Genomic DNA, 25,256 nt, shown 5'->3' on the forward strand with positions numbered 1-25,256 from the left:
TACTACCCATCAACAGGCACTTTGGATTAAGTCTATATTTCTTCCTTTTTGTATTTCTATTTGCCTTGCAATAAAAATCAAAGTGGCTTACAAATAATAAAAAGATGAATTAAACACCAGTAACCCAGTTAACGCAGGTGGAGCTGTGGGTTAATCCACAGAGCCTAGGACTTGCTGATCAGGTGGTCGGTGGATCGAATCCCCATGATGGGGTGAGGTCCCGTTGCTCGGTCTCTGGTTCTGCAAACCTAGCAGTTCGAAAGCACGAAGTGCAAGTAGATAAATAGGTACCGCTCCAGCAGGAAGGTAAACGTTTCCCTGCACTACTCTGGTTCACCAGAAGCGGCTTAGTCATGCTGGCCACGTGACCCGGAAGTTGTACGCCGGCTCCCTCAGCCAATAAAGTGAGATGAGCGCCGCAACCCCAGAGTCGGTCACGACTTGACCTAATGGTCAGGGGTCCCTTTGCCTTTACCATTACCCCAGTTAAAAAGAAGTATAAGATTCTAGACAAAGAAAAAATGAGCCCTACTAGGTTCAGAAATTAAGCATTGCATAGAACACTGGTAAATTTGCTGTTAAGCCAGAAAAATATGTTCTTTATACTTGTTTGAGATTTTAAAATGTTACGGTCAGGATCCCAAATGCCCGAAACCTGATTATCATGCTCCTAGAGGGGCTTTTGAATTTGTGCTATTTAAACAGCAGCTCCATATGGCAAGTCATTCTTGAAATGAAGACTATCTGAAGCCCTTACATTAAAGGAACAGATTAATTAATTGTGATATATAGTCTCAATGGTTAAGTATCAAAAATTGTTCATTTATCTGACGGTAGATCAACAAAACAAATTTAAGAACGCTGCATGCCAAGTATTAAATATTACAAGTTTTATCATCATTGTTAAATGGCATGGGGGACAAAATGTTCTGTGGCATTCTGCAGGGTACCAACTCTCAGGGCACCAAACAATACCCGTGCCCTCCACCCCGCACATTCTAATAATGGCTTTAACACTGGGTTAAATGGTATCACTGTAATACAGTGCCCCCAACCTCACCTCCTTGAGCCACTCTAGGAGGATACCATGGTTAACAATAACAAAAGTTGTGGAGAGATCAAGGAGAACGAGCAGGATTTCACTGCAGTCACTTCCTCTGTTTCTTATCCATGGAGATACTGCTATTAGGACATTTCATATAATCACAAAATTGTAGAGTTGGAAGTTACCCCAATGGGTCATCTAGTCCAACCCCCTGCAATGGAACCATAGCTTTTATATAAGCATGCATAGGAGGAAGCTGCAATTCCTATTGAGGTCCCTGGGACTGACAGCAAACTGTGTATACGTAACTAATGGCCAAATGTATTTTCACTTCTTAATTACATCCGAAAAATATTTATTTTTCTGAACCTTTAAAAACATATGCAAGTTTCTTCTACCTCTACAAGGCAATAGACCTCAGCATTATCTGTTTCACATAATGAAATTTTGTTTACTAGAAAGCTGATGAGTTTATTTTCAAACTTTCTCTATACATTACAATCACATTTTACATGGAGGTTCAGTTCCAAGGGTTCCACACAACACAAAAATTGTGCATATTCAAATCTTTGCAGCCGCACGGCAGCTAACAGCTGTACTGTGTGCTGAGTGGGCCTTGCCCAGCAATCAAGGCAGAGAGCCTAAAAGCTCTTTTCGTGGTCAGGTCAGCATGGGTGTTCCCACACAAAACGGAGCTTTTGAGCTCTCTGTCTTGCTTTCTGGGCAATGCCCACCCAGCACGCAGGTTCTGAGAGGCTAGGGATGCACATGCAAGATTTTGCAGAAACTCACACAAGCATGCCAAAACTGGCATGCCAAGTGGGCCTTGTCCCCCAAGCAAGGCAAAGAGCCTAAAAGGTCTTCACATGTTGGGTAATTCAAGTGGACCCAGTGCATAAAGGAGCTTTTAAGCTCTCTGCCTTGCTTAGATTTAACTTGCACAATTTAAACCAGTCTGCTTTCAACTGCATATTGGTGAAATTACACAAATTAAGTTTGTATAAGATGCAACTGTTCTGTATAACACATTATATAAACCCTGTCCCGGAAGGCCATCTCACAGATAACAATGCATGGCCTCCTGCCTAAACACTTACAGTACACAAATGGGGATTTTGGTAGTTGAAACTCTTGGGCCTTTCTCAGAAACCTCACTCAGATTCTTTATTTTATTTATTTAAACAATATATATATCAAACCATTTCACTTCGGTTTACAAAAATACAAAAATAAAAATCATTTAAAACTATAAAATCTAACATCAATTAAAATGCCAGCTGGAATAGACTTCAGTAGGTGCTGGAAAGTTCAGTAGGGAGGGGAGCTGTCTGACCTCAACTGAAAGGGAATCCCATAAACATGGGCCCACAATACTAAATGTACAGCTCCTGGTGGACACGAGCCATGCATCCAAGCCATAGAGCAGCGTTTCCCAACCTTGGGCCGCCAGCTGTTTTTGGACTACAACTCCCATCATCCCTAGCTAGCAAGACCAGTGGTCAGGAATGATGGGAATTGTAGTCCGAAAACAGCTGGAGGCCCAAGGTTGGGAAACACTGCCATAGAGGACCATTAACAGTGACTTCCATGAAAACCTCGGTGATCATTCAAATATATAAAGGATCAAGTAGTCCTTGAGGTGGACTCAAATTGTTAAAGAGCCTTGTAAAGAACCTTCAACCTGGCCCAACAGCATATAGGCAGCCTTACCTCTCTTTTTTTTACCTTTTAAGCAGCCAGTGCAGACTTTTGAGCACTGGAGTTATCTGCTGGTGATAGTCTGCCTTCTCAACAGTCTAGCAAAAGCATTTTGTACTAGCTGGAGACTCTGACCCGAGCCCAAGGGTACTCCCACATAGAGCACATAGCAATAATTGAGTCTTTAGGTTACAAATGCATTGATCATTGTGGCCAGACTATCCCTAACGAAAAACAGCAGCAGCTGACATACCAGCTGTAAAAGGCACTCCAACCAGAGGTCACCTGAGCTTCCAGTGAAAAAGATGGATCCAGGACTACGCTCCAAACCTGTTTTTTTCAGAGGATCTACAACCCCATACAGAACAGGTACCTGGCCCATCTTGTGGACACAGGAACTATCAACCCCAAGTGCCTCCGTCTTCCTAGGGCTGAAGTTCAGTTCATTGGCCCTCACCCAGCCTTATGGAGAAGTAGAGCTATGTGTCATCAGATACCAAACACACAGTAAGAACTTCAATTACCATACAAGGTAAGCAATGCACTTTGAATATTTGACTGTTGTTGTTTTTTAAAGAAAGAAAATGAACTACTCACTGTAAGACTGGTAACTCTGAAGTAATCATGATGTAGGCCACTATGTTTTAAAACCCAACGAGTATCTTGTGGTGACGTCTATCAGCCAATCTCGTAATTATTTTCAAGAAATCTCCAAATCCAGCCTATTAAATAAAAAAGGTAGTTAAAGACCATAATTCTGAAATGAAACTGTAGATTCAATAAACCAAAGGGTAGATGGTAGGGAGAAGACTCTCTCGATCAAAGTCATGTGTATTTTCCAAATGTGAGGTAGAGGATCTTACACAAAAATCTAAAGCACACTTAAAACAATTTTAAATAAAAGAAATAGTTTTAAAACTGCAAAAAGTAGAAATACAAGGCTGAAAGTTCCACTGAGTTAAACAATCACATAAAAACACAGCATATCAGATATTAAAAGTAGAGCATTAAAAAGGCCTGTAAAAATAGTACTGCTTTTAGGCTTTGAAATGAACTATATATGGCTGGTTTGCATATGATAAACCAGTGTTTCCCAACCAGTGTGCCTCCAGATGTTTTGGGACTACAACTCCCATCATCCCTAGCTAGCAAGACCAGTGGTCAGGAATGATGGGAGTTGTAGTCCCAAAACATCTGGAGGCACACTGGTTGGGAAACACTGTGATAAACCACAATTTGTCTTAAGCCATGTATTTTTTGTAAACCCCCCCCCCAAAAAAAATCCCTTGCCATGCCCCTTCCTGCATGGTTTCTCTCCCTGCCGCATGGTGGCCATACAGTTCTAATAAACCATAGTATGGTTTGTCATTAGGGTTCAAAATTAACAGGGCACCAGGTGCCTTTTGCTAAAGTTTCTCCATCTGCAAGCAGCTCAAAAAGTCTGGGTGCCATTTTTTGCACCTGGCTGGCATTCAAGGATTACTGAAATGTATGCACTTTGAAGCCTCCAATATATGTCAAGGATAAACAATATGTTAAGGAGTTTAACAATAAAGAGCGGAGTGTTTTGAAAACTGAAGTACGGTACCAATATTTCTATTGTAAACACCAAATTAAACATGTATTAACAATTTCTGCTAAAAATGTTATATTAACAATGTTAATATACATACACCCGGACAACACCATTACTGGCCCCAACAACATCCAACATACCATCTCAGGACTACTTAATTGCTCATCTTTTAACATTGTGTATGCCATCAAATGCCAACAGTGCCCTTCAGCTCTCTATATTGGACAAACAGGCCAAACCCTACGCCAAAGGATAAGTGGACATAAATCTGACATCAGGAATCACAAGATAGAGAAACCAGTAGGAGAACACTTCAATCTTCCAGGACATTCTATACAAGATCTCAAAGCAGCTGTTTTATTACAGAAAAATTTCAGAAACAGACTGGAAAGAGAAGTTGCTGAATTGCAACTCATTAGCAAGCTTAAAACCATGGAGCCACCTGGAATGAACAGAGGCATAGGATTCTTATCTCATTATACATGATCAAGCTTTCCTTAGCACCTTAGCCCTTGCTCTCCCCCCCCCAGACCAATTGCAGTCATTAAGAGTTGTTAACAGTCATCAACAGGTTTACCACTCCTATCAGCCCATCACCCATTCCCATCACCCCCACCCTCTGAATACTGTATACATAAGGGTCTGGCTACTTCTGTTTCAGTGTATCTGATGAAGTGTGCATGCACACGAAAGCTCATACCAAAATAAAAACTTAGTTGGTCTTTAAGGTGCTACTGAAGGAATTTTTTCATATTAACAATGTGTCACTTATGTGAATTGCGTATTAATTCATGCTTATCAAAATATTAAATAAAAAGTGTTGCCGGCCCGCTTGCCCCCCACAGGGGTGACTAGACATTCTGTTTGGTGCCCACAACCCAGGTCCCAAAAGCCATTTGGCTTCTAGCTTTTCTATCCCAGTTTCTAACACTGCTTGTTATGTTAACTGAACTTGACTGTAGCTTGTTTGTTTCAAACAAAACACGAATGGTATGCCAAAAGTAAACCAACAGCAAACGTTTATTTCTGGCTTACTGTTTGTTTATCTGTTTGAAACAAACCATGATCTGGGTTTGAATAATACAACAACATACATTATGGCCTGTTTGAGCCATGCTGGCACTACATGGGGACCCACACAGCAGGGAGAGACACATTCACAATTAAACCATTGGTTTAAGTCTAGACAAACTATGGTTTATTTTAGTATGATAACCAGGCCACTGCACTTCACCAGCGTAATTTGGACACTGCACAGTTCAAACTTCTGATATGGCCTGGGGGGGGTATTCAGAGGCAAGTAGCCTGCTTAGCCTGGTGACATATACTTTTAAAAATCACTGTTCAATAACCACAATCAACCACAAACCTAATTAGCTCGCCAGAAGCAGTACAGCAATTCCTTAAGGTTTTCCCCAAAGCATTACAGTATGTTTGCCTTGTAGCAAAACTATGGTTTTCTTTCGTTTTGCAATGCTTTTTTGCCTTTCTTCCACCTTGCAAGGTTTGCATTAATGCTCTTTCCCCCTCTAGTTCCATGAATTCCCATGCAGTATTGTATCAAATACTTTATAATAGGGTGGTCCAACGGCAACATTTGATGCCCCCTCCAGCTATTCAAAATGACATGGCTACTATATTATTTTTGACCTTAGCACAATAATTTAACCTCCACAAAAGAAGAATGGATCTATACACCATACATCAAACAGTCTTTGATGAAACTGATTATGTTTACCAGTCTGAGTTCAGGCCTGGTTTGGGGACAGAATCAGCCTTTATCATCCTGATGGATGACCTCCTTCAGAAGGGGGGTCGGAGTAGTGTGATCCTGTTAATTCTCCTAAATCTCTTAGCAGCTTTTGTCGTCCAGAGATCCTCATTAGTATTTCATGCCTCCGATGCGCAGATGAGATTGGTGTAAATCACATGCCTCTCTGGGAAGAGTGTAGGAACAGAAGAGACAGTCTTATCTCTTCCGCTGTATGTACTATTGTACTGTACTTTTGCTTTTACTTGTCCTGTTTTCCCTCTCAGAGCTGGAGAGGATGCCATGATTCCTTTGTCTGTACATAGTGTGTATATAAATACCGTACGTAGATTAGCTCTACAGTGTCTCATGCTTCCTGCTATGTTATGCTGGAAGATTAGTGTGTGTACAGTGGTCCCTTGACTTATGAACTTAATCTGTTCCGAATGCATATTCATAGGTCAAAAAGTTTGTAAGTTGAAAAGCGGTTTCCCGTAGGAAAAAAAATATTCAGAAAAATTCACAAGTCGAGGAAACGGCATTTTAAACCGCCAACAGTTTCCGTTCGGATGTAGAAAAATTCGTAAGCATGCCGCCATTTGTCCCGTTCGTAAGTCAAAAACATCGGATGTCGAGACTTCCGGCCACCGCCAGCGCTGATCGGCGGGGTTTGCCTCGAGCTCCGAGGCAACCTGGCTCCGCGAGGGGGGGGAAGGCGCAATAGCGACGCGCCTCCCCAAAAGAGCCCCAGGTTGTGCGTCCTGGGGACGAAGGGCTTAGCGGCGTCCCATTTCTGTGACTCCTCAACTCCCCGGTAAACCTTAGAGCCCCAGAGAGAGTGAGTGGTAGTCGCGGGGGCCATCTTGAGCGAAATCGTCACCCTCGTGAAGTGAAGCTACGTGCCGGCAGCGGAGAGCGGTGGATTCCTTCCTTTTTCCAAGTAAGGACTTTAAATAGGAACCTGTCAGCAAAAAGCTGTATTCAAATTTTTTAAAAAAAAATCAAGAATTGGCTGCAGGGGGTGATTTAAAAAGGAAGTCGATTGCCCCCTTTTGAGAGACTGATGCAATGAGCTAACCCTAAGCTGATAAAGTGGGATACTTTGAATTTACTAGAAAGTGGACTTAAAAACCCTCCTCTGTAGCAGGCACAGGGGAGAGGCATGAATTAAGTGGAGGATCCTGCAAAATTATGGTATTTTTAAAGAAAGTCCCTCTGGAAGCTGGACCCGGGTTCCTGGACGGGTCAGTGAATGGTGTTTAGAATATGGCAATAATAAAGAATTGGTTTAAAAAGTATTGAAAGTATTGATTAAGGCTCTAGAAATTATTTGGGGGAAATGTTTTTAAAGGAAGAATATACCCAGTTTGGACTTAAAAATGGCGATAGAGAAGATGGAATTTGATCCCTGCCATTTCTGGCCGTACAATCTGCTGGACTCATATGAAATTTGAGATACCCAAGATGGCTGTAGCCACAACATCATCACAAGACTTGGCCTGGCAAAGGATTTTTGTGGTACTCTTGGAGATTAAACAGGAACTGGATGAGAATAACAAGCAGCTGAGAGAGACTGGTAAATTGTGGAGAGAAAGGAGTGATTGTTATATTGCAGAAAATGGACTTGAGAAAGAAATGACCCCAATGAACAAAGAAGAAATGCAAGATGTGCAAAAACAAATATTGGAAGAAGAGGAAAAAGACAAAGGATACAATGTTCCACAAGTGAGAGATGTGGAACAAGACTTTGGTTGGATACAAGGAGGCCTCAAAAAAGAAACAGTGTATACTGCTGGACTCCTAGTGAGAGAGGGAGTCCAGGGTCTGCACTGGGAATTGGATAGAAAAGGGGGGGAAATGAAGTCGGTCTGGAACTTGATAATGCAAAGGACTGGTTTCGATCCACAGAATTAAAGAACAATGCAAAGACAGTGGAAATGGGTTGGGCAACAGGAGTAGTATTGAAGAGACGACAGAAGATGTGGAAACAAATTTGGTGGGCTTGGTGGGAAAGCGTGGGAATGGGGTGATTTATAAAGGAATGTTGTAATGGATGGATTTAAACGGTCTGAAACTGGTTTGACACTAGGAATTCGCTGAAATGTCTGGGAAATTTGGCTCTGGCAAAAGGGGGGGTGGATTTAAATGTCGATAGTTAAGAAAGGAGAATAGAATTTTAATATTTGAATTATATTTCTGGTAAAAATATTTTCTTTTTTTCTTTTTTCTTTTTTCCTTTTTTGTTTTTTGTATGTTTTTGTTCTATGGAAAATCAATAAAAATTATTTAAAACAAAAAGCAAAAAACATCGGATGTCGAGTAATTCGTAAGTCGAGGGACCACTGTATATCTTTTGATATATGTTACTGAAGCGCACCGGAGAAGAAGGGAAATGCCTTTTCCAGAGCTGCGCATACCAGAGGACGCTCGGAGTTTGGGGCTGCAGGGGCACCCCCAGGGCATTTTCCAAGACTCCTGAATCATCTCAAGAAGCTGGGGCACAATTTTATGGTGCATTTACTCCTACTTATGGGATCTGTTCCAAAGACTGGTAATGGGTCACTGTGCCTCACTTGCCTGACAGTTGATCTGTGGCATGTTGGAGGACGTAATTTTATCCTCAATGTGAACAGCCATTATGAGTAGAGAGGTGGGGAGAAGCTAACACCAGTATGTTCACAATATCCTGCTCTATTTCCATCAGTTTCCTAAACCAGTGTTTTGAAAAACAAAATATTGAGTGAGCTATAAATAAAATTTGCTCCCCCAAGTTTTATGGTTTGGTTTAAATGCAACAGACAGCAGGGTCACTTACATATTTCAAAATTAATAATTCCAGTCCAGTTCACTCAACTGAATATTTTTCCCTCAGCTTTTGTCAAGGGCAGATATTTAAACATCCTCAGAAACGATAAGACACTGCAGATTTTAAAAAATATACCAGACATAGTATAACATATTCTTTTCTACTGTCCACTGTACAACCAGCTATACTATCCCCTTTTTTTGGGTAGTCTAACATCGCGACACAATGAAAATATCATATCCTATCGGCCTGACATTAACCTGGAAGTAACTGCAAGGGTGGCTAAGTTTTTATCAATAGTATCTCTCAGAGTAGTGAATGGCACTATTTAGCGGGAAGAAACACCTATGAAAATCCTCGTTATTACATATGTTTACATGGCTGTTTATTTTTATCTATTTTAAAATTTCATATATGGATGTTTTCTGATGGCTTGTGTTTGTAATGCCTAATAAAGGTTTGGCGAAGTAAGTCCTAAACCATTGCCTGTATGCAGTCATGCACTGTTGTTGTTGTTGTTGTTGTTTAGTCATTTAGTCGTGTCCGACGCTTTGTGACCCCATGGATCAGAGCATACCAGGCACCCCTGTCTTCTACTGTCTCCCGCAGTTTGGTCAGACTCATGTTGGTGGCTTCGAGAACACTGTCCAACCATCTCATCCTCTGTCATTCCCTTCTCCCAGTGTCCTCAATCTTTCCCAGCATCAGGGTCTTTTCCAGGGAGTCTTCTCTTCTCATTAGGTGGCCAAAGTATTGGAGCTTCAGCTTCACGATCTGTCCTTCCAGTGAGCACTTAGGGCCGATTTCCTTAAGAATGGATAAGTTTGATCTTCTTGCAGTCCATGGGACTCTCAAGAGTCTCCTCCAGCACCATAATTCAAAAGCATCAATTCTTCGGCAATCAGCCTTCTTTATGGTCCAGCTCTCACTACTGGGAAAACCATAGCTTTAACTATACGGACCTTTGTCGGCAAGGTGATGTCTCTGCTTTTTAAGATGCTGTCTAAGTTTGTCATTGCTTTTCTCCCAAGAAGCAGGCGTCTTTTAATTTCGTGACTGCTGTCACCATCTGCAGTGATCATGGAACCCAAGAAAGTAAAATCTCTCACTGCCTCCATTTCTTCCCCTTCTATTTGCCAGGAGGTGATGGGACCAGTGGCCATGATCTTAGTTTTTTTTTTGATGTTGAGCTTCAGACCATATTTTGCGCTCTCCTCTTTCACCCTCATTAAAAGGTTCTTTAATTCCTCCTCACTTTCTGCCATCAAGGTTGTCTCATCAGCATAACTGAGGTTGTTGATATTTCTTCCGGCAATCTTAATTCCGGCTTGGAATTCATCCAGTCTAGCCTTTTGCATGATGAATTCTGCATATAAGTTAAGCATTAGATGGAGCTAATAAATAAATATTGATTCTGAGGTCCAAGAATTGGATAGTGTTAACAACTCTGGATAGTGGTACACTCCCTCTGAAAAAGCATGTGCTCCTGGATCCACTGTTGTCAAAGTCCCAGGTGACATCACGTGGTTCAGAGCACCCATTATCAATTTCAGTTGGTGCTCTAACTATGGCTGTTTCTGGACTGGGATAACCCTTCCACAGTGGTAAGCTCATTATTAGAAAACCGCACTGCACCTGCTTCAGAAGCCACAGCTAGTACAAAGTGTGGTTGCTAGGGTTCTTAGAGGGACACCCAGCTTTATACGTATTACAACGGCTGAAATATCTGCACTAGATATCTATGTAATGTCAAGCCAAGTTTAATGGTTTTTTGTTGACATTTAAACGCCTAAATAACTTGGGACGAGGATACCTAAACAGAGCCCTTCCCTGATACAGTAGAAGCTGATCTTTTAAGAACGTCTGATGAGACACACTGTTTGTTCCACAACTAATGGATTGTCACCTGGAAAAACCATGAAGGAGACCTTTTCAGTGGTAACACCCTCCTTCCTCAATTAAGTTATGTGGGGGAGATGGTGATGACTTTTAAACACCAGTAAAAAACCTAGGTATACCCAAGTTTTTCTGGACTAACTCTTAATTTTTAATTCTTTGTTTTGTAAACTGCTCTACTTTGTTTATGATTTACAGTTGTGTTTTGTTTTCATATTAGGAAATTTGATTGAATGTTGCTGTATTTTTGTTCCCTCTTAAACTACAGAAATAGTGTTACATTAATTTTAATGAATAAATACTATCTAACAATTCAAACATGCCCAAATGAAAAAAAGTAAAAGACACATCCCAAAAGCTAAAACTTTAAATTTGCAACACATCCAACTTTTGAAAATAATGGCAATATCATGGGAGCTATGCTCCCCCATGGTAAGCTACCCCTCCTCTCAATGACCAGAGGACAGTAAATAATTACTATTTGTTGGTTTCAGATGTAATACTACTGAAGAAAAACCCCTGAGGAAAGTATTTCATCACAAAGCTAGCATTATGCACCTTAACCGAGAGCTCTAAATTTAGAATGGAAGATCAAGTCATACCAATGACTACAGTCCAATAGAGTTCTCATAAGAAAATATTGCTGCCCTTTACTTGGTGCCTATGCCGAAGTTATCTTAATAAATCCTTGCATTTAGCAATTCACCCAGCAACTACATACAGGGGACTAGCATATGCAAGTGGGCATATGGAATTCCAAGACAGTGGGTAAGCAAACTGGTGGGTAAGCAAACTGGCAGAGGAGAGTGGGTGTGATCCATTTCTCTTCTACCAACCAGTAGAGTAAAAAGTCATTTAAAAAATAAATGTAAGAGACATATGGCCTGGTTTACATTGAACACTTATGGCTAAGTGCTATGTATGAACCCTGTCCAACACCTTAACTATGCTTTGTTTACTGCCAACAAATCACAATCTTAAGGCATGTTTTGTTGTTGAATTATGAACTTTGGTTTAACTATGACTTGATATCACCCTTCCCTAACCATAGTCCTACCCTAGGTGCTCACCACCCACAAATGCATGAGGCAAGAGCAATTAGAAAACAAAACAAAACTTTGGAGAAATGAACTATGATTTGTTTGATCATCTGTTGGAGAACTCGTGGTTAACTCAAGGTTTGTTAAACAAACCATGGTTTAAACAAAGCACAACTTTTCTGCAAATCAGACCAGTATTTCTATGTTGGCTACAGAGGAAGGAGCTTCATTTTATTTGCAGCCAGCCTTAGAAGGTTCATACTTATTTATAACCCTGCTTTAATATCTATCTTATGAAACAAATAGATGTCATGGTTCCAGGACACCAACTGCTCTATATAGCAAGAGCTCAATCATGCAGTTTTCTGCATTCAGTGGCCCAGATTCAATGTTTAAAATGCAACATCATAGCATCTCACACAATGAATCAGTGTACTTTGATCTCCAGGGGTCAAGCAAAAAGAATAGCTTCAACTCAATGTACAAGCTGAGCAAACTAAGGTAAAAAGAAAATTGAACCACTAAGAACAAAAAATAAATGACCAGATACACATAAAATGCATACTATCCTTTCATTTCCAATAGCTTTAATTTATTTTTTTGCAGGGGAGACTCTAGAAAATCTTGGTTCTGTATTTAAGTATCAGCAATTCTACTAACATACCACATTCCATAGATCAATTTACCATCGCTGTTGAAATTACAGTAATTTCCAATGTGAATTCCATGAGGTTTCATCTCACTCATTCCTGGCTTCTATATTTCTTCTCTCTCCATCAGGCATATTAGCGTGCATTAACAGCCAGATCATATATACACAACACTGCCTGTGACCTACTAGGAAGTTGCTATAGCAACCACTGCTTTCTGCAATACATGTTATGCATTTTAAGTACCATCAGAGTGGATATAACATGCCTGTCATTAGCAAGCACAACTCATAATAGCTCAAAATGAAAGATACTCCAACAGGAAGTATATTTTGCATGTGGAAATCTTGTGAAGCTTGTTGTTTCCAACATATATTCTAATGCAATGTTCTAAGCTAAGGATAAAGATAGAACAAATCTGATACAGCCCTAAATCAGTTTGCATTCTATATAAGCACTGAAAAATTAATGATACAATTTATTTTAAAAATTGTTTTCTCATACCCAGCCTTCCTCCTGCCTCAGGATTACTTACAACTTTTTAAAGCATAGTATTTTTAAAAAAATAATAATTAAAATCATCAACAGACCATGATAATCTTTTTTAAAAAATGCATTCTACTAAAGATGAGCAATTAGCAATGAAAAGCCTACTGAAATACAAATGTTTTTAATATACCTAAACATTGCTAATGTGAGAGGTAACCAAATCTCAATCAGAAGGAAGTTCAAAAGTCAGGGGCCACCACTGTGCTTCATGCAACTGCTACACAGGTTTCATCCCCTGAAAGCACCACCAACAGGACTTTCCTTGCAGATATAAAAGCATGGGAGAGGTAAGTCCTTCAAGTACTCAGGCCCCAAGTTGCACAGGGATCATGCTACTAGGAGGCAACCCAGAAACAAAGAAACCAATCAGAGCTATTTACTACAGGCATCTATAACCTCGCACATCAACTCTGAAGAGAACTGATATTTACATTAGCATGAGCAGAAAAAGGGACATTTAGTACAGGGTGGCCATCCTACTGCTGTGTTCCCAAGTTTAGGGGATGCCATTGAGTTCCAGTCTTTTTGACAAGTAGCACATTAACAACCAAAGTCAACAGTTTAAAGGAGGAAGATGACAACTCCCAATCCTGGTTTCATAGGGTAAAAAGGTAAAGGGACCCCTGAACATTAGGTCCAGTCGTGGACGACTTCGGGTTTGTGGCACTCATCTTGCTTTACTGTCGAGGGAGCTATTCAACTAAGTTTTAATCTGAGGAAACGCACTGAAATTCATGGGCCTAACTTAGTCATGTTCATTGAGTAAAATTAGTTGAATGGCATCCAATATAACCCCTCTCTTTTCTTCAAGGAACATGGTGCACACAATTTGTTTGGAAGCAGGAACAATGGTTATATTATTAAAGTTAGTATTTTAAAAGCCAAAAGGCAAGAAACCCAAATTATAATGAAAATCAATTTAATCATCTTGTGAGTACTTTTCTGGAGTTTTACTAATGCAATGTTGTTTATATCTCTGCACAGCAATGTTCTTGGAACCTCCCTGAATATGAATCTCAGCTTTACTTTAAGTATTTCTCAATTTATCGCAGATTATGCTTTCAAATCAATTGCCACATAGTCTAAAACAGGCAACAAATGTAGCAAATTTCCTAAATTGTTCAAAATTTGAGCTAGCAATCAAGTCTTAAATGAAATGCCTCCCTTCAGTACCCTAAGATACCTAGCACAGAATTTTCTGCCTATTGGGCATTTGAACACAATCTAAATGAACATGTCGTGGTTACCATCACTGTGGTAATCCTTTAATCCTAACATCACCTGCATCACAGCACAAAACATGTAAAATACACACCTATCTATTGCAAGTGGCCACTTACAAAGATCTGTACTCTTATGCCTCTCTTCACAAATCCCTTCTTTCCCTATATAATAATCATCAGTGACAAGAACTGGCCTTTTTGATGTCTTGGCTGTGGTACTGTTTCCCCAGAGGAAAAGATATGATAAAAAGAGCACCAGCAAATATTCCTATCAGCTACCTTCAAATCTAACTTACAAAAACTGATTGCCTTATCCTGGCTTGAAACAAAGAGAAAGCCTACTGGTTTAATAAATCTAAATTTGAATTCCTATGATAGCAATGTCATGTGCAGCATAAATATTATTTAGAATCAGATAGGTAGCCATGTTGGTCTGCTGTAGTCGAAATAAAAAAAAAATCCTTCCAGTAGCACCTTAAAGACCAACTAAGTTTGTCATTGGTATGAGCTTTCATGTGCATGCACACTTCTTCAGATACCTGTATCTGAAGGTATCTGAAGGTATCTGAAGGTATCTGAAGAAGTGTGCATGCACACGAAAGCTCATACCAATGACAAACTTAGTTGGTCTCTAAGGTGCTACTGGAAGGAATTTTTATTATTATTTAGAATGTATGCATTATTTTATTATTAATGTGACAATACTTAGTATTATAATTTGTTAAGACCGACAGAACAGAATAGAATGTCTTTCCTTTTACTAAAGTTATAAACAGAAAATATCAGGCTGCAATAAGTAAAAAAAAGGTTCTCTAGTAGTGAGATCTTAGCTAAAAGTTTAAGAATGGTGTGACACCAAAGTCTTAGATGTGGTCTCCAAGAATTCTGCAATGAGGACATTGCACAAGCAAAACTCAATATATAATTATGAACTGCAATAATCTCGGCCAAATGAAATTAGACAATCTGCAATGCAAACTTGTAGAAAGAATATGCATGCAACTGTTCCTGATCCATATGGAGTATATTAAGTTTTCTCTTCCTCACTTAGAGTTCAAGTCATCATAAAACATAGTCCTTCTAAATTCCAAGGTACAACCTTGCTAAGGCACTGACCATCTTCCACACTGAAAGTAAAGGATCTTATCAAACCAGTAACAAGAAACATGGAAACAAGTGGTGGAGTCAATTCATTAATACCTGAATATAGCTGGAATGTTGACCCGATATCGGGGGCCATGAGTTAATGTAATAAAATAATATTTTATTTTTTATTAAATTTGTATACTGCCCTTCATCCAAAGATCACAGGGCAGTTCACAGCATGAAAACACAAAATACATAATAGAACAAAAACAGACCAATAACCCTACTCCCACAAACACATTTTAAAAGCCACAGAATGTTTAATCAGCCAAAGCCTGGTGACAGAGAAATGTTTTTGCCTGGCACTTAAAACATTGCACAGCATACTACAATTTCCTGGCCTGCATTTTGTATTACCTATTGGGAGCCCATCAAGCAATCTATCACAATCAATGGATGAAAAGGAAGTCAGAAAAGGAGGGAGGCCCACCTAAACTTTTAAGAGACTGACTATACACGTTTAGTAATGGAGGAAGAATTGTGCTGCAGTATTTTCAAATTTCTTTTTTTTTTAAAGACCTGCAATGGTAACATCATCAGTTACTTCCATTTACATAACCCTCTGGTTACGTAAACTTCGGGATGAGAAAGTGGCAAACCCGGAAGTATTTTACCGGGTTTTGCCCCGCGCGCATGCACAGAAGTAAGTGGTCCTCCAGTTGTGAAAACCTCGGGATCCGGCCGGACCTCCGGAATGGATCCCGTCCGCAACCGGAGGTACCACTGTACTTTAAAAATCTGTTTGTCTTTCTAGTGAAATTAACACTCAAGGCACTCCACAACTGCAGTAACAAAAATAAAATAAATTTTAAAAACACCACCCTTACACTAGCAGTAACTAAAAATACAGTACAAAACAACAGACACAGCCTTAATATATATAAGAGAAGGGAGTGGCTTGGGAGACCTCCCCAAGGACTAGATTTCACAGCAGCCATGCTAGAATAGCAGCACTGCTCTGGATTCTCGCATCAAAAAGAGAGAAGTCCATATCTGATCTAGAATGTGTCTCCAGATTAACTAAGGCCTTTTCTTTTGGGCATGCCCTTTCATGGATCCATTGGGACTGGTAATCAAAAAGGCCCATATTAAGCATCTTCTGTGAGCCTTGGGACCTATCAGTCTTAAGCTGTTTGCTCCTTTTTTCCCCTTAATACATATTCTTTGATTTTCTGTCTTAGGGATTTTTCTGCATAAGTCATAGAGGTAAGAAAAGATCAAGGAAGGAAGAGAAGGGTCAGGTAAGTAGAGGAATAAGGAAAGAAGCTAATCTAAAAACGTAAAGCCGTATGCAACATACACTGGCACAAGGGACTTCTGTGCACACAACAAAGAATCCTCTTCCTCCTCTCTTGTCCCCTCTCAAAATCAGCTGCAGGTGGTTGGGGCAGATTTTAGAGGCATGCAGTGGGAGGAGAGAAAATGGTTGTCTCACTGCTCCAGTGGGACCCCACTAGTGTAGTACTGCGTACAACCCTTAGCAAGTAAAGAGGTGTACCATAAGAACAGCATGATTTTTAAAATGAGGCTTAAGCATGATGGGAGGCTGGAGAGAGGCTGCTTGCTTGGGCTAAAACAGGCAGCAAGCTGGAGTCTGCCTAGCAGAGCTGGAGGAGTTAATAATAATAATAATAATAATAATAATAATAATAATAATAATAATAATATTTTATTTATACTCCGCCAGTGAGAGCTGGGCTCAAGGCGGCTGACATCAATAAAATTACAATAAAACATAAAAGAAAGAAAAACAATTGATTAAAATGCAGATTAAAATACAATTTAGATTTAAAAATTGTTTTAAAATGCAGCCTCATTTTAAAATGGCCCAAATCAAAACCCAAAAGTTAAATTGTTAGTTTCTGTTTCACATGTTGTTGGGCAATTTGACAGTTTCACAACCCATTTTCATTGCTTTTTCACATGAACTGAAAATAATGGCTCTCCCACATATGCCTATCTGCCTGTTCAGATCCTGAGGACCAGAGACGCCCCCAAGTGAAACGAAACAGATGTCTAGCAATGGAAGAGCTGACTCAGTGGCAGCACATTAGATATGCAATGGCCTCCCAGAGTCATCTTCAGCACTAGGTAAGTATCTTTTCATTCTTCAAACCCTTTAAAATCTGTGTTCTTAAAATCTTGAATTTTAATCCCTTCTTTCTATGTTGTATATTTTCAGTCAGACTATGAACTAGTATTTAAGTTTCTCTCTAAATATAAATTAGTATGCTGCTATTTTTTATGTAATATTTGCATTTTAACATTGAATTTTGTTTTAGGCATGTAAGCCACCCAGAGAACTATGTTACTGGGTAGCTGATATAAATATTATAAACAAACACTAAGGAAGAGAGTGTTTTCCTCCCAAAATTAAAAGTAAATATCTATGTTTCATTGAAAGAGAATATTCATGGTTTGAGAACTGAATAACTCACACAGATTAAACAGATAAGTTGTAAAATAGGGCAAGCACTCTCCTGCTAGAGCTAGAAAGCATCTCTAGAGTCTTGTCAGTCCAAGACACAGATCAACCCCGTAATATTCTGCCATGTTTGTAATGCATGACTTGAAAAGAACCAATGAGCAGTTCTTCACACAGAAGACATTTTAGCTCAATGTATTTGGATGCTAGTTTCCACCAAATGCTAAACCATGGTTTGGTACACACATTGGGAATGAGCTTTGTGCTCACATGCTCCTCCCTCCATCAGCTTAATTAGTTATTTAGGCTCTCTTCAAATATAACATTAGTTGAGCAAAGGATGTTCCTCCTTCCCTTCTCCTCTCTTCCAGCATGCTCATGAGAAGAGATATGCTTTTGTTTTCAACTAACTGCAGTTTGTTCTATGCAAACTAAAACAAAATTGTAATCAGTTTTAATCGTGGCCTGCCCATAATTAAACCTGGTCCTGATTAAAACAAAACTGAAGTTAGCTGTAGATGAAAGCAGATGTATCTGACACAGAGTAGAAAGGAGCATGATTGTATATGTAACCCTAAATCTGTGGTTTAGTGTTGTGGTTGAACTAGACCAGGCATCCTCAAACTGCAGCCCTCCAGATATTTTGGCCTACAACTCCCATGATCCCTAGCTAACAGGACCAGTGGTCAGGGAAGATGGGAATTGTAGTCCAAAAATCTGGAGGGCCAAAGTTTGGGGATGTCTGAACTAGACTTTGCTCTCTCGTGGAAACCATAGCTTGCTTTGACATCCAAATTGGCAAAACCATGATTTGCTCTTGCCTTCTAAGCAAGTATTAACAAGCATACCGTAGTTTGGAGAGAAAGTGTAAACTATAATTTGCCTGCTTGGGTAGAACGGCAAAATATAATTTGCAGAAATGCAAAAGGCCCTTTTCAAGTGGATGGCAACCCAAAACTACGCCTCTCTATTGGTGGCCATTATGTTGTTTTGGTGCAACAGGAATTGTTTTATTGTCCCGAGCATTTTAAGTTTGAGATTTTCATAGATGAATGTGTTTTTCAGTGTCTGCCTTTCCTGCTTCAGTTTAAACTTTTAATTGCAAGTTTATTATTGTTTTACTCTTTTGCTATGTTGTGTAAATTATGGGAATTTTGTTTGATGGGGAAGACATTCATCTGTATCATTGATTGACTGAAGTGGCATATAAAATGGCAGTGGAGTATGCACCAAATGATGGTTTGTTGTTTCAACAACTGAGTCATATTTTTTTGACAGAAGGTCAGAGTGGGTTTTGAGTATGTACATGCTTTTCTATAACAAAAACTTTCCAACCAAGTCATACCTATTGAAATCTGTGAACTTAAGTTGCTGAGGTTCATTGATTACAATGGTCTACTCTGCATATGACCAGTGTTGGTTATTAACCTGTATTTTCACATGAAATGTGCCTAACGCAGCCTTCTCCCCATCTCAACATAATGCTTGTATTTTGTGCTTGCGTTTTGACAAAACTTCCAATACCAGAAATAGGCAAACCAATGAATTTCAACTTTTCTAACTATTGAAAAATTGCCAGGAATTGTGTGTCAACATACTTCTACAGCAGAGCAAGGAGACCCAAGATGCCTTAAATGGTAATGCTGGCACACAGAAAAATGCTTATTTTTTTCCTGCTACCCTACCTCCTCTATCACCTGATTTAAGATGGAAGAGCAAATTAACACTGATTAACATATGTAAGCAAATATCACAGGCAACTGGAAAGCTAAAGCATCCTAACTATTTTTGCTGGGGTTTCCTCCCATCATGTCAACAAATAAAATTACAAAAAATCGTGACCTTTTGAGTTGATGCAATGCCCAAATTTTGGAAGTTAACCAAATTAAGGTTTGGCAACTACCTCTTAGTATGCCACTGAATTACTTCCAACACAATATCCTCTAATCTCAATTTCAGTAGATGAGTATGGAGAAATTATCCCCAACTTTTTAGAAACAGACTTCCTTCTCTTCAACATTAAATATTTTAAGTCTAAGTTTGTTACTTTCATTCCATAGTAAAATAAAAAAATTCCTTCAGTAGCACCTTAAAGACCAACTAAGTTTTTATTTTGGTATGAGCTTTCGTGTGCATGCACACTTCTTCAGATACACACGAAAGCTCATACCAAAATAAAAACTTAGTTGGTCTTTAAGGTGCTACTGAAGGAATTTTTTTATTTTATTTCATTCCATAGTAATTTCAAAACAAGGTAACGTAACAGCCATAAATTCTATGACTGTTACATAGAATTAAAATGCCTTGAACAGGTTATGCAGCTTCCATTTAGCATTCCCATATTCTAAAAAACAATAATAGTTAAGCCACCTTTCTCTATCCTCCCACATTTTATTTTACTATTTTGTTTGCACCCCACACTTCTTTAGTGTAGGAAGTTTTAAATATTTGATGTTTTATCGTGTTTTTACTATTCTGCTGGGGAGCCACCCAGAGAGGCTGGAGCAACCCAGTCAGAAGGGCAGTCTACAAATATAATCATCATCATCATCTTTATTCATCTTAAATGCTGATAATCTACTGCAGCTGCTTAAACCTGCAGATGTAGATAATGGGGGATTAAAAAGCCTTGCATGGAGTGTTCTCTAATCTAATTCATTCTCTGAAATCTACAATACTCCAGATACGTTTTAGCATGTAGTTTACATTCATTTAAAGACCAATAATAGGATCTTGTTAAATTTTTATATATAAAAAATGAACTACCTAATTGTTCATACAGATGAAGAAAAGTGAGTGTGACAAATGTTTGTATGAGGAAGATATATGAATATACTTACTGCAGCCCAGCTTGCATTCCACTTTTAATCTCACATACTCTCTGTAAATACAGAGTTAAGAGTGAAAATGTAATACACGTTGGGCTGCGGTAAATATATATTCTAAAGAACTCCAGAAAGTTTTCTTTCCTGAGCATATACCAGTCTAGGATTATTAAGTGCTAACATATGGGACAGATCATCAACAATATATTATGCAACACAATATACTACGTTGGAGCCTACAAGCAGGCAATACAAGGCAAGCATGTGTGCAATTTAGGGAACTAAAAGTATGGACCTGCAAAAAATAATTAAAAATTCAACTTCTACTGCTTCCTTCAGCAAGTAGCTCCCCTAGCACAACATTTGAGTTGAATCCCCCAGCATTCACATTCCAGAAGAGTTTATTCCCTGAACACAGAGAAGCCATGTGCAGATATGTTTAGAGATACGTCCTGAGTCAGGTTTGTATGGAAAACAGATTTAGCTCCAGTTCCTCCTGCTCCATGAGCTACATGCGCAGAAGATGTGCAAGCAGATGTGCTTAGACCAGGGTGTTTCACTCAATGGATTCAATACTGGGACTAGCTCCTTGAACTGGAAAGAAATATGCCAGAGCAGAGGGGCTACAAAAGCTGTATCAGTTATAAACTCATTACACCAGTGATGGAGAACCTGTGACACGCAGAGCCCTCACTGCTAGCACACGCACCATCAGCCCATTCACGCTGGGTTCCCCCCCCCATTTGTTCTCGTGATCCCCTCATGTTACAGAGCCACTTCTGCCTGAGCAGGAGGTGGGGTTGCGGGCAGGCACAATCCCTTCACGTGCGCACAGGATGTTTTCCCAGTCCTGCACGACTGAGCGGAACCCTGGACGAGTCATCCACCACCCACCCAATCCAGTCAGCTGGGGTGTGTGGCCTGCCTGATTCAAGCAGACCGCGGCAGGATTTCTCCCTCTTGCCCTGCTCCCAGTTGCTCCGGTTTTTCGCCCAAGGAAAAAGTAAGTAAAAAGGAAAGGAAAGGAAAGGGGAAAGAGAAGGGAGAGGAGAAAAGAAGGAACCCCCGACCACCCAAGCTCCCTGGCTTACTGTCGCCGCTGCTGCCGGGAGAACAGAGGTAAGAGAGCGCCAGGGAGGCCGCAAAAAACCACGCGGCCGAGGCCAGGCCCGACCCGGGCCTCCCTTCCCGACGATCAGCGTGCCTTGAACGGGCCGAGGACTCCCCGTGGTTGAAGAACACTGCTTGATATCATCCAAGGAGCTCTCTTTTTATTTTTTATATCCCCCCCCCTTTTTTAAATTTTGTTTTTATTTTTTATTCCACTTTTATCTTTTCTATTTTTATTGTCAGGCCTCCCCCTCCCCCCGTATTTTCTATTCCTCCTAATTTGGAAAACAGAACAAAAACAAGACAAACACCACCCCCCCAAAATTTTTCCCTTTTAAAAAATATTCTCCTTTTTAAGCAAGGCACTATCATTGCAACCACCTCTTGCTTATAATTTTGCTTTTTAAATCTCATTTTTGCTTTGGTCTCTTATCTCTTATGTTTTATACTTTGCATTTTTATTTATTTTTTCCATTTTACCTAAAGAAGGGAGAACAATTTATTTTTTGCATCCTTTTCTATTTTATCTTATTTTTGTGGGGGTTTTTTGTGGTTGTTACCTGTGCTACTATTATTATTGTTGTTATTTTCATCCCTATTTTTATTCTTACTTTTTCAGTTTCACTTTTTTAAACCCCCTTTGCTTCCCCCCATATCAACACCTTTATATCATTATTATTACCCCATCCCCCCACCTTTAATACATAGACTCCCCTTTTACTCATCTCTTCCAGAAAAAGAAAGTATTTAAAAATACCTGTTTAAAACTGGAGGGGTGTGTGCTCCCCCTGCCTCCCCAGTAAAATAATATGCTAGTTCACAGCATCCCACACAAGTTAAATAATATCAAGACCAACAAAAGAAACCGACTGACAGATGAACAAAGAAGTCACTAAGCAGGTAAGTTAAATAATTAGTTTTTGTTTTATTAAATACAGTTATTTATTACAATTATACATTTTTGTTATTTAAACTATAAATATCGTGAAGTTATGGTTCTTTTCTCGAAGTGACATACCACCCATGTTAAGCTCGGTTTTTTGGCAAATTTTGACACACCAAGCTCAAAAGGTTGCCCATCACTGCGGAACTAAGATTAACAGAGGTCAATAGACCTTAATTCTACATACTATGCAAGTACCTAAACATGCATGCTACTAACAATGCTCTTCCATGTTGGTGTAATTTGAAAAGGGAATGAAATTACACTAATTGCTTGGTCTATCTCTTGAGCTAGCATATCCCCCTTGTTTGGATCTTGCTTAGAGATAGAATGCCAGGTGCACTGGGTAGCCTAGCAACAGTAGAAGGCTGAAAGTCTGGCTTGCTGACTCATCCATCTTCAGTTTAGCTCAGGAATGTGTGTACTTGCAGAGATGGGTATAAAAACCAAGATTGCATTGCATTCTCGGCCTGGGGGCAATTGGGGGGGGGGAGTCTGTGAGAAACCATGTTTGGTGGATTTTACATAGCAGTGTGAGCTAGCATAGCAAATCGCTAGTGGATCTCTATGTATATTTGTTTCTTTACTTCAAAGGCCAGTAGAACTCTATTATAGTAGTAATCGTGTTTAGATATGTCTTGTGTCTTGACACAATAAACACTTTATACTTTAAAATCAACTGAGTAGGAAAGGAGTTTTCTTAACTGGGGTTTCTGGAAGAGGCTGATTACGAAAAAGCAGAAAAACTCTGCTGTTCTGCTAGAAGACCATGCTGGAGTTGTGCATACTCTGCTGATCACACTGGTTGTGGTGAAGCACCAACAGATGGTGGGCCCATGTCTGGTATGTTATGGGCCAACTAACTTCTACAAGTCATAACACTCCATAATCTCTAATCATGTCACTCTAGTAAACCAAACTTCTAAGAAAACAAGCAAAAGCTAGAGGATAACTATCAGAAGGCATGTTCAAATAGCTAAAGCAGAATTTGCAATGTTTTTCCCCATTGTTCTGATGTTGCTTTTCTGACTGTTTTATTACTTGTTTTTAAAGTTAACAGAAGGCTCACCTAAAATGTTGAATGTCTCTCCTTAACTGTGATACACTGAAATGAAGACAGCAGTTAGTTTGGAGGTAGCACTGCTTCAAAGGTACACAGCATATTTAGACAAAGACTCCTGTGTATTCAACTGCAAACTGCTGATGCACATCTGCTGAATATTTAAACTTCAACCTCGCTTTTATCTGATGTGGCCATCATCACTGCGATTCATTCAAACATTCATATATATTTTGCTCAGCAACTCCTCAGGGCAGTATTAACTCTGTATATTATGATTGTAGATTCAATAAGCACTGTCCCCATGTAAAAATCTGTGAAGGAGTAAGTCACTGGATAAATCTATCAAGAGATGCCACTATAACTTACTAAAGAGCCTAGTTCATAGGACTTAGACTGAGAAGGCTAGCTAACATCATATTTTCAAAGTCTTGATACATCTGTTCAAAAGTTTATAATTTCAATTACTTAATACTGCTAAACTCTTTGGATTCGGGATGTAAGCTGCCTCTTTATACTTGCTTAATGCTTCAAGACCAAAACGTTGTTGGAAAAGTCTAATACTTGCCTTTGGCTTTTGTAAAATAAGCAGGACTATTTACTGTAATTTAGGGGTAACACATTCAGTAGAAAGATTATATTTACTCAGCTCATTTATCACCAGGAGCATTGCCTCCTTCCTCCTAGCTCAAGCAGAGCCTTGTAAACTGTTGGGCTAACAAAGAACCAGAACACTGCAATACCTTAAGATAATCAATATTTTTTTTAAAGGCTTTCATTGTTTTCTGGTGTTTTTTATTTTGTTTTGGTTCTTTTACTTGCATGGTGGATTCTGGTCTACAGTTTGCCTACATAAAATCTGTCATTATTGTGTGGGGGCTGGAAGGCATGCAAAGCAAGCAAGACTTTAATGCATCATGAAAGCAAGCAGATGTTTTCTCATATGCAAATCATGCTTCACTTCTCAGGCGCTGGTAACTAGGACAAAAAGCACCTTATTTTGTGAAGATTTCCCCCCACCCCCAAAACAACACACACACACACACACACACACACACACACACACACACACACACAATGTCATTTACTCTCCAGTACAAAATCAAAGTGAAATGAATTGTTTGATAAAGTAGGGCAGTCTCTTTCATGACACAGAAGACATAACTGTACTGAAAATGATTAGGTCTGAGGTGCAATTTTTAAAGTTTCCACATAATAAAATGCTGCATCTAACACAGATAGTATAAAAATATAGTATATCCTCTACAGTAAGCTGAATATTTCATGTTTATACTAATTAGAAGTGTATCTATCTATGATGAATGACTAGTGCAAATGACTAGGGCAATCCCTTAACACAGGCTTGTTTCACCAATATTCATCCAAGGTAGGCAGTGTCTTACATTTCAGATCTGCTGGAGCCCAATATTTTCAACCATTTTTACTAAGCCCATTTTAATTTCATCTGTAGATAAAAAGTTAGCTTTAGGGTGCATTTCCACTAAGTTAACTCT

General features: G+C 39.4%; 1 protein-coding gene across 1 annotated transcript in view; it reads right to left on the bottom strand.

The window, feature by feature from the left end:
* Positions 1-25,256, bottom strand: part of STAG1 (STAG1 cohesin complex component) — a 119,661-nt gene that overhangs the window by 77,288 nt on the left and 17,117 nt on the right. The window contains exon 2 of the mRNA XM_035132395.2: positions 3,341-3,465. Coding sequence (XP_034988286.1) covers positions 3,341-3,369 — 29 coding nt within the window. The 5' untranslated portion in view covers positions 3,370-3,465. The remainder of the gene's footprint in view (positions 1-3,340; positions 3,466-25,256) is intronic.

The sequence above is a fragment of the Zootoca vivipara genome, chromosome 5 (genome assembly GCF_963506605.1).
Source record: "Zootoca vivipara chromosome 5, rZooViv1.1, whole genome shotgun sequence".
Taxonomy (NCBI): Eukaryota; Metazoa; Chordata; class Lepidosauria; order Squamata; family Lacertidae; genus Zootoca; species Zootoca vivipara.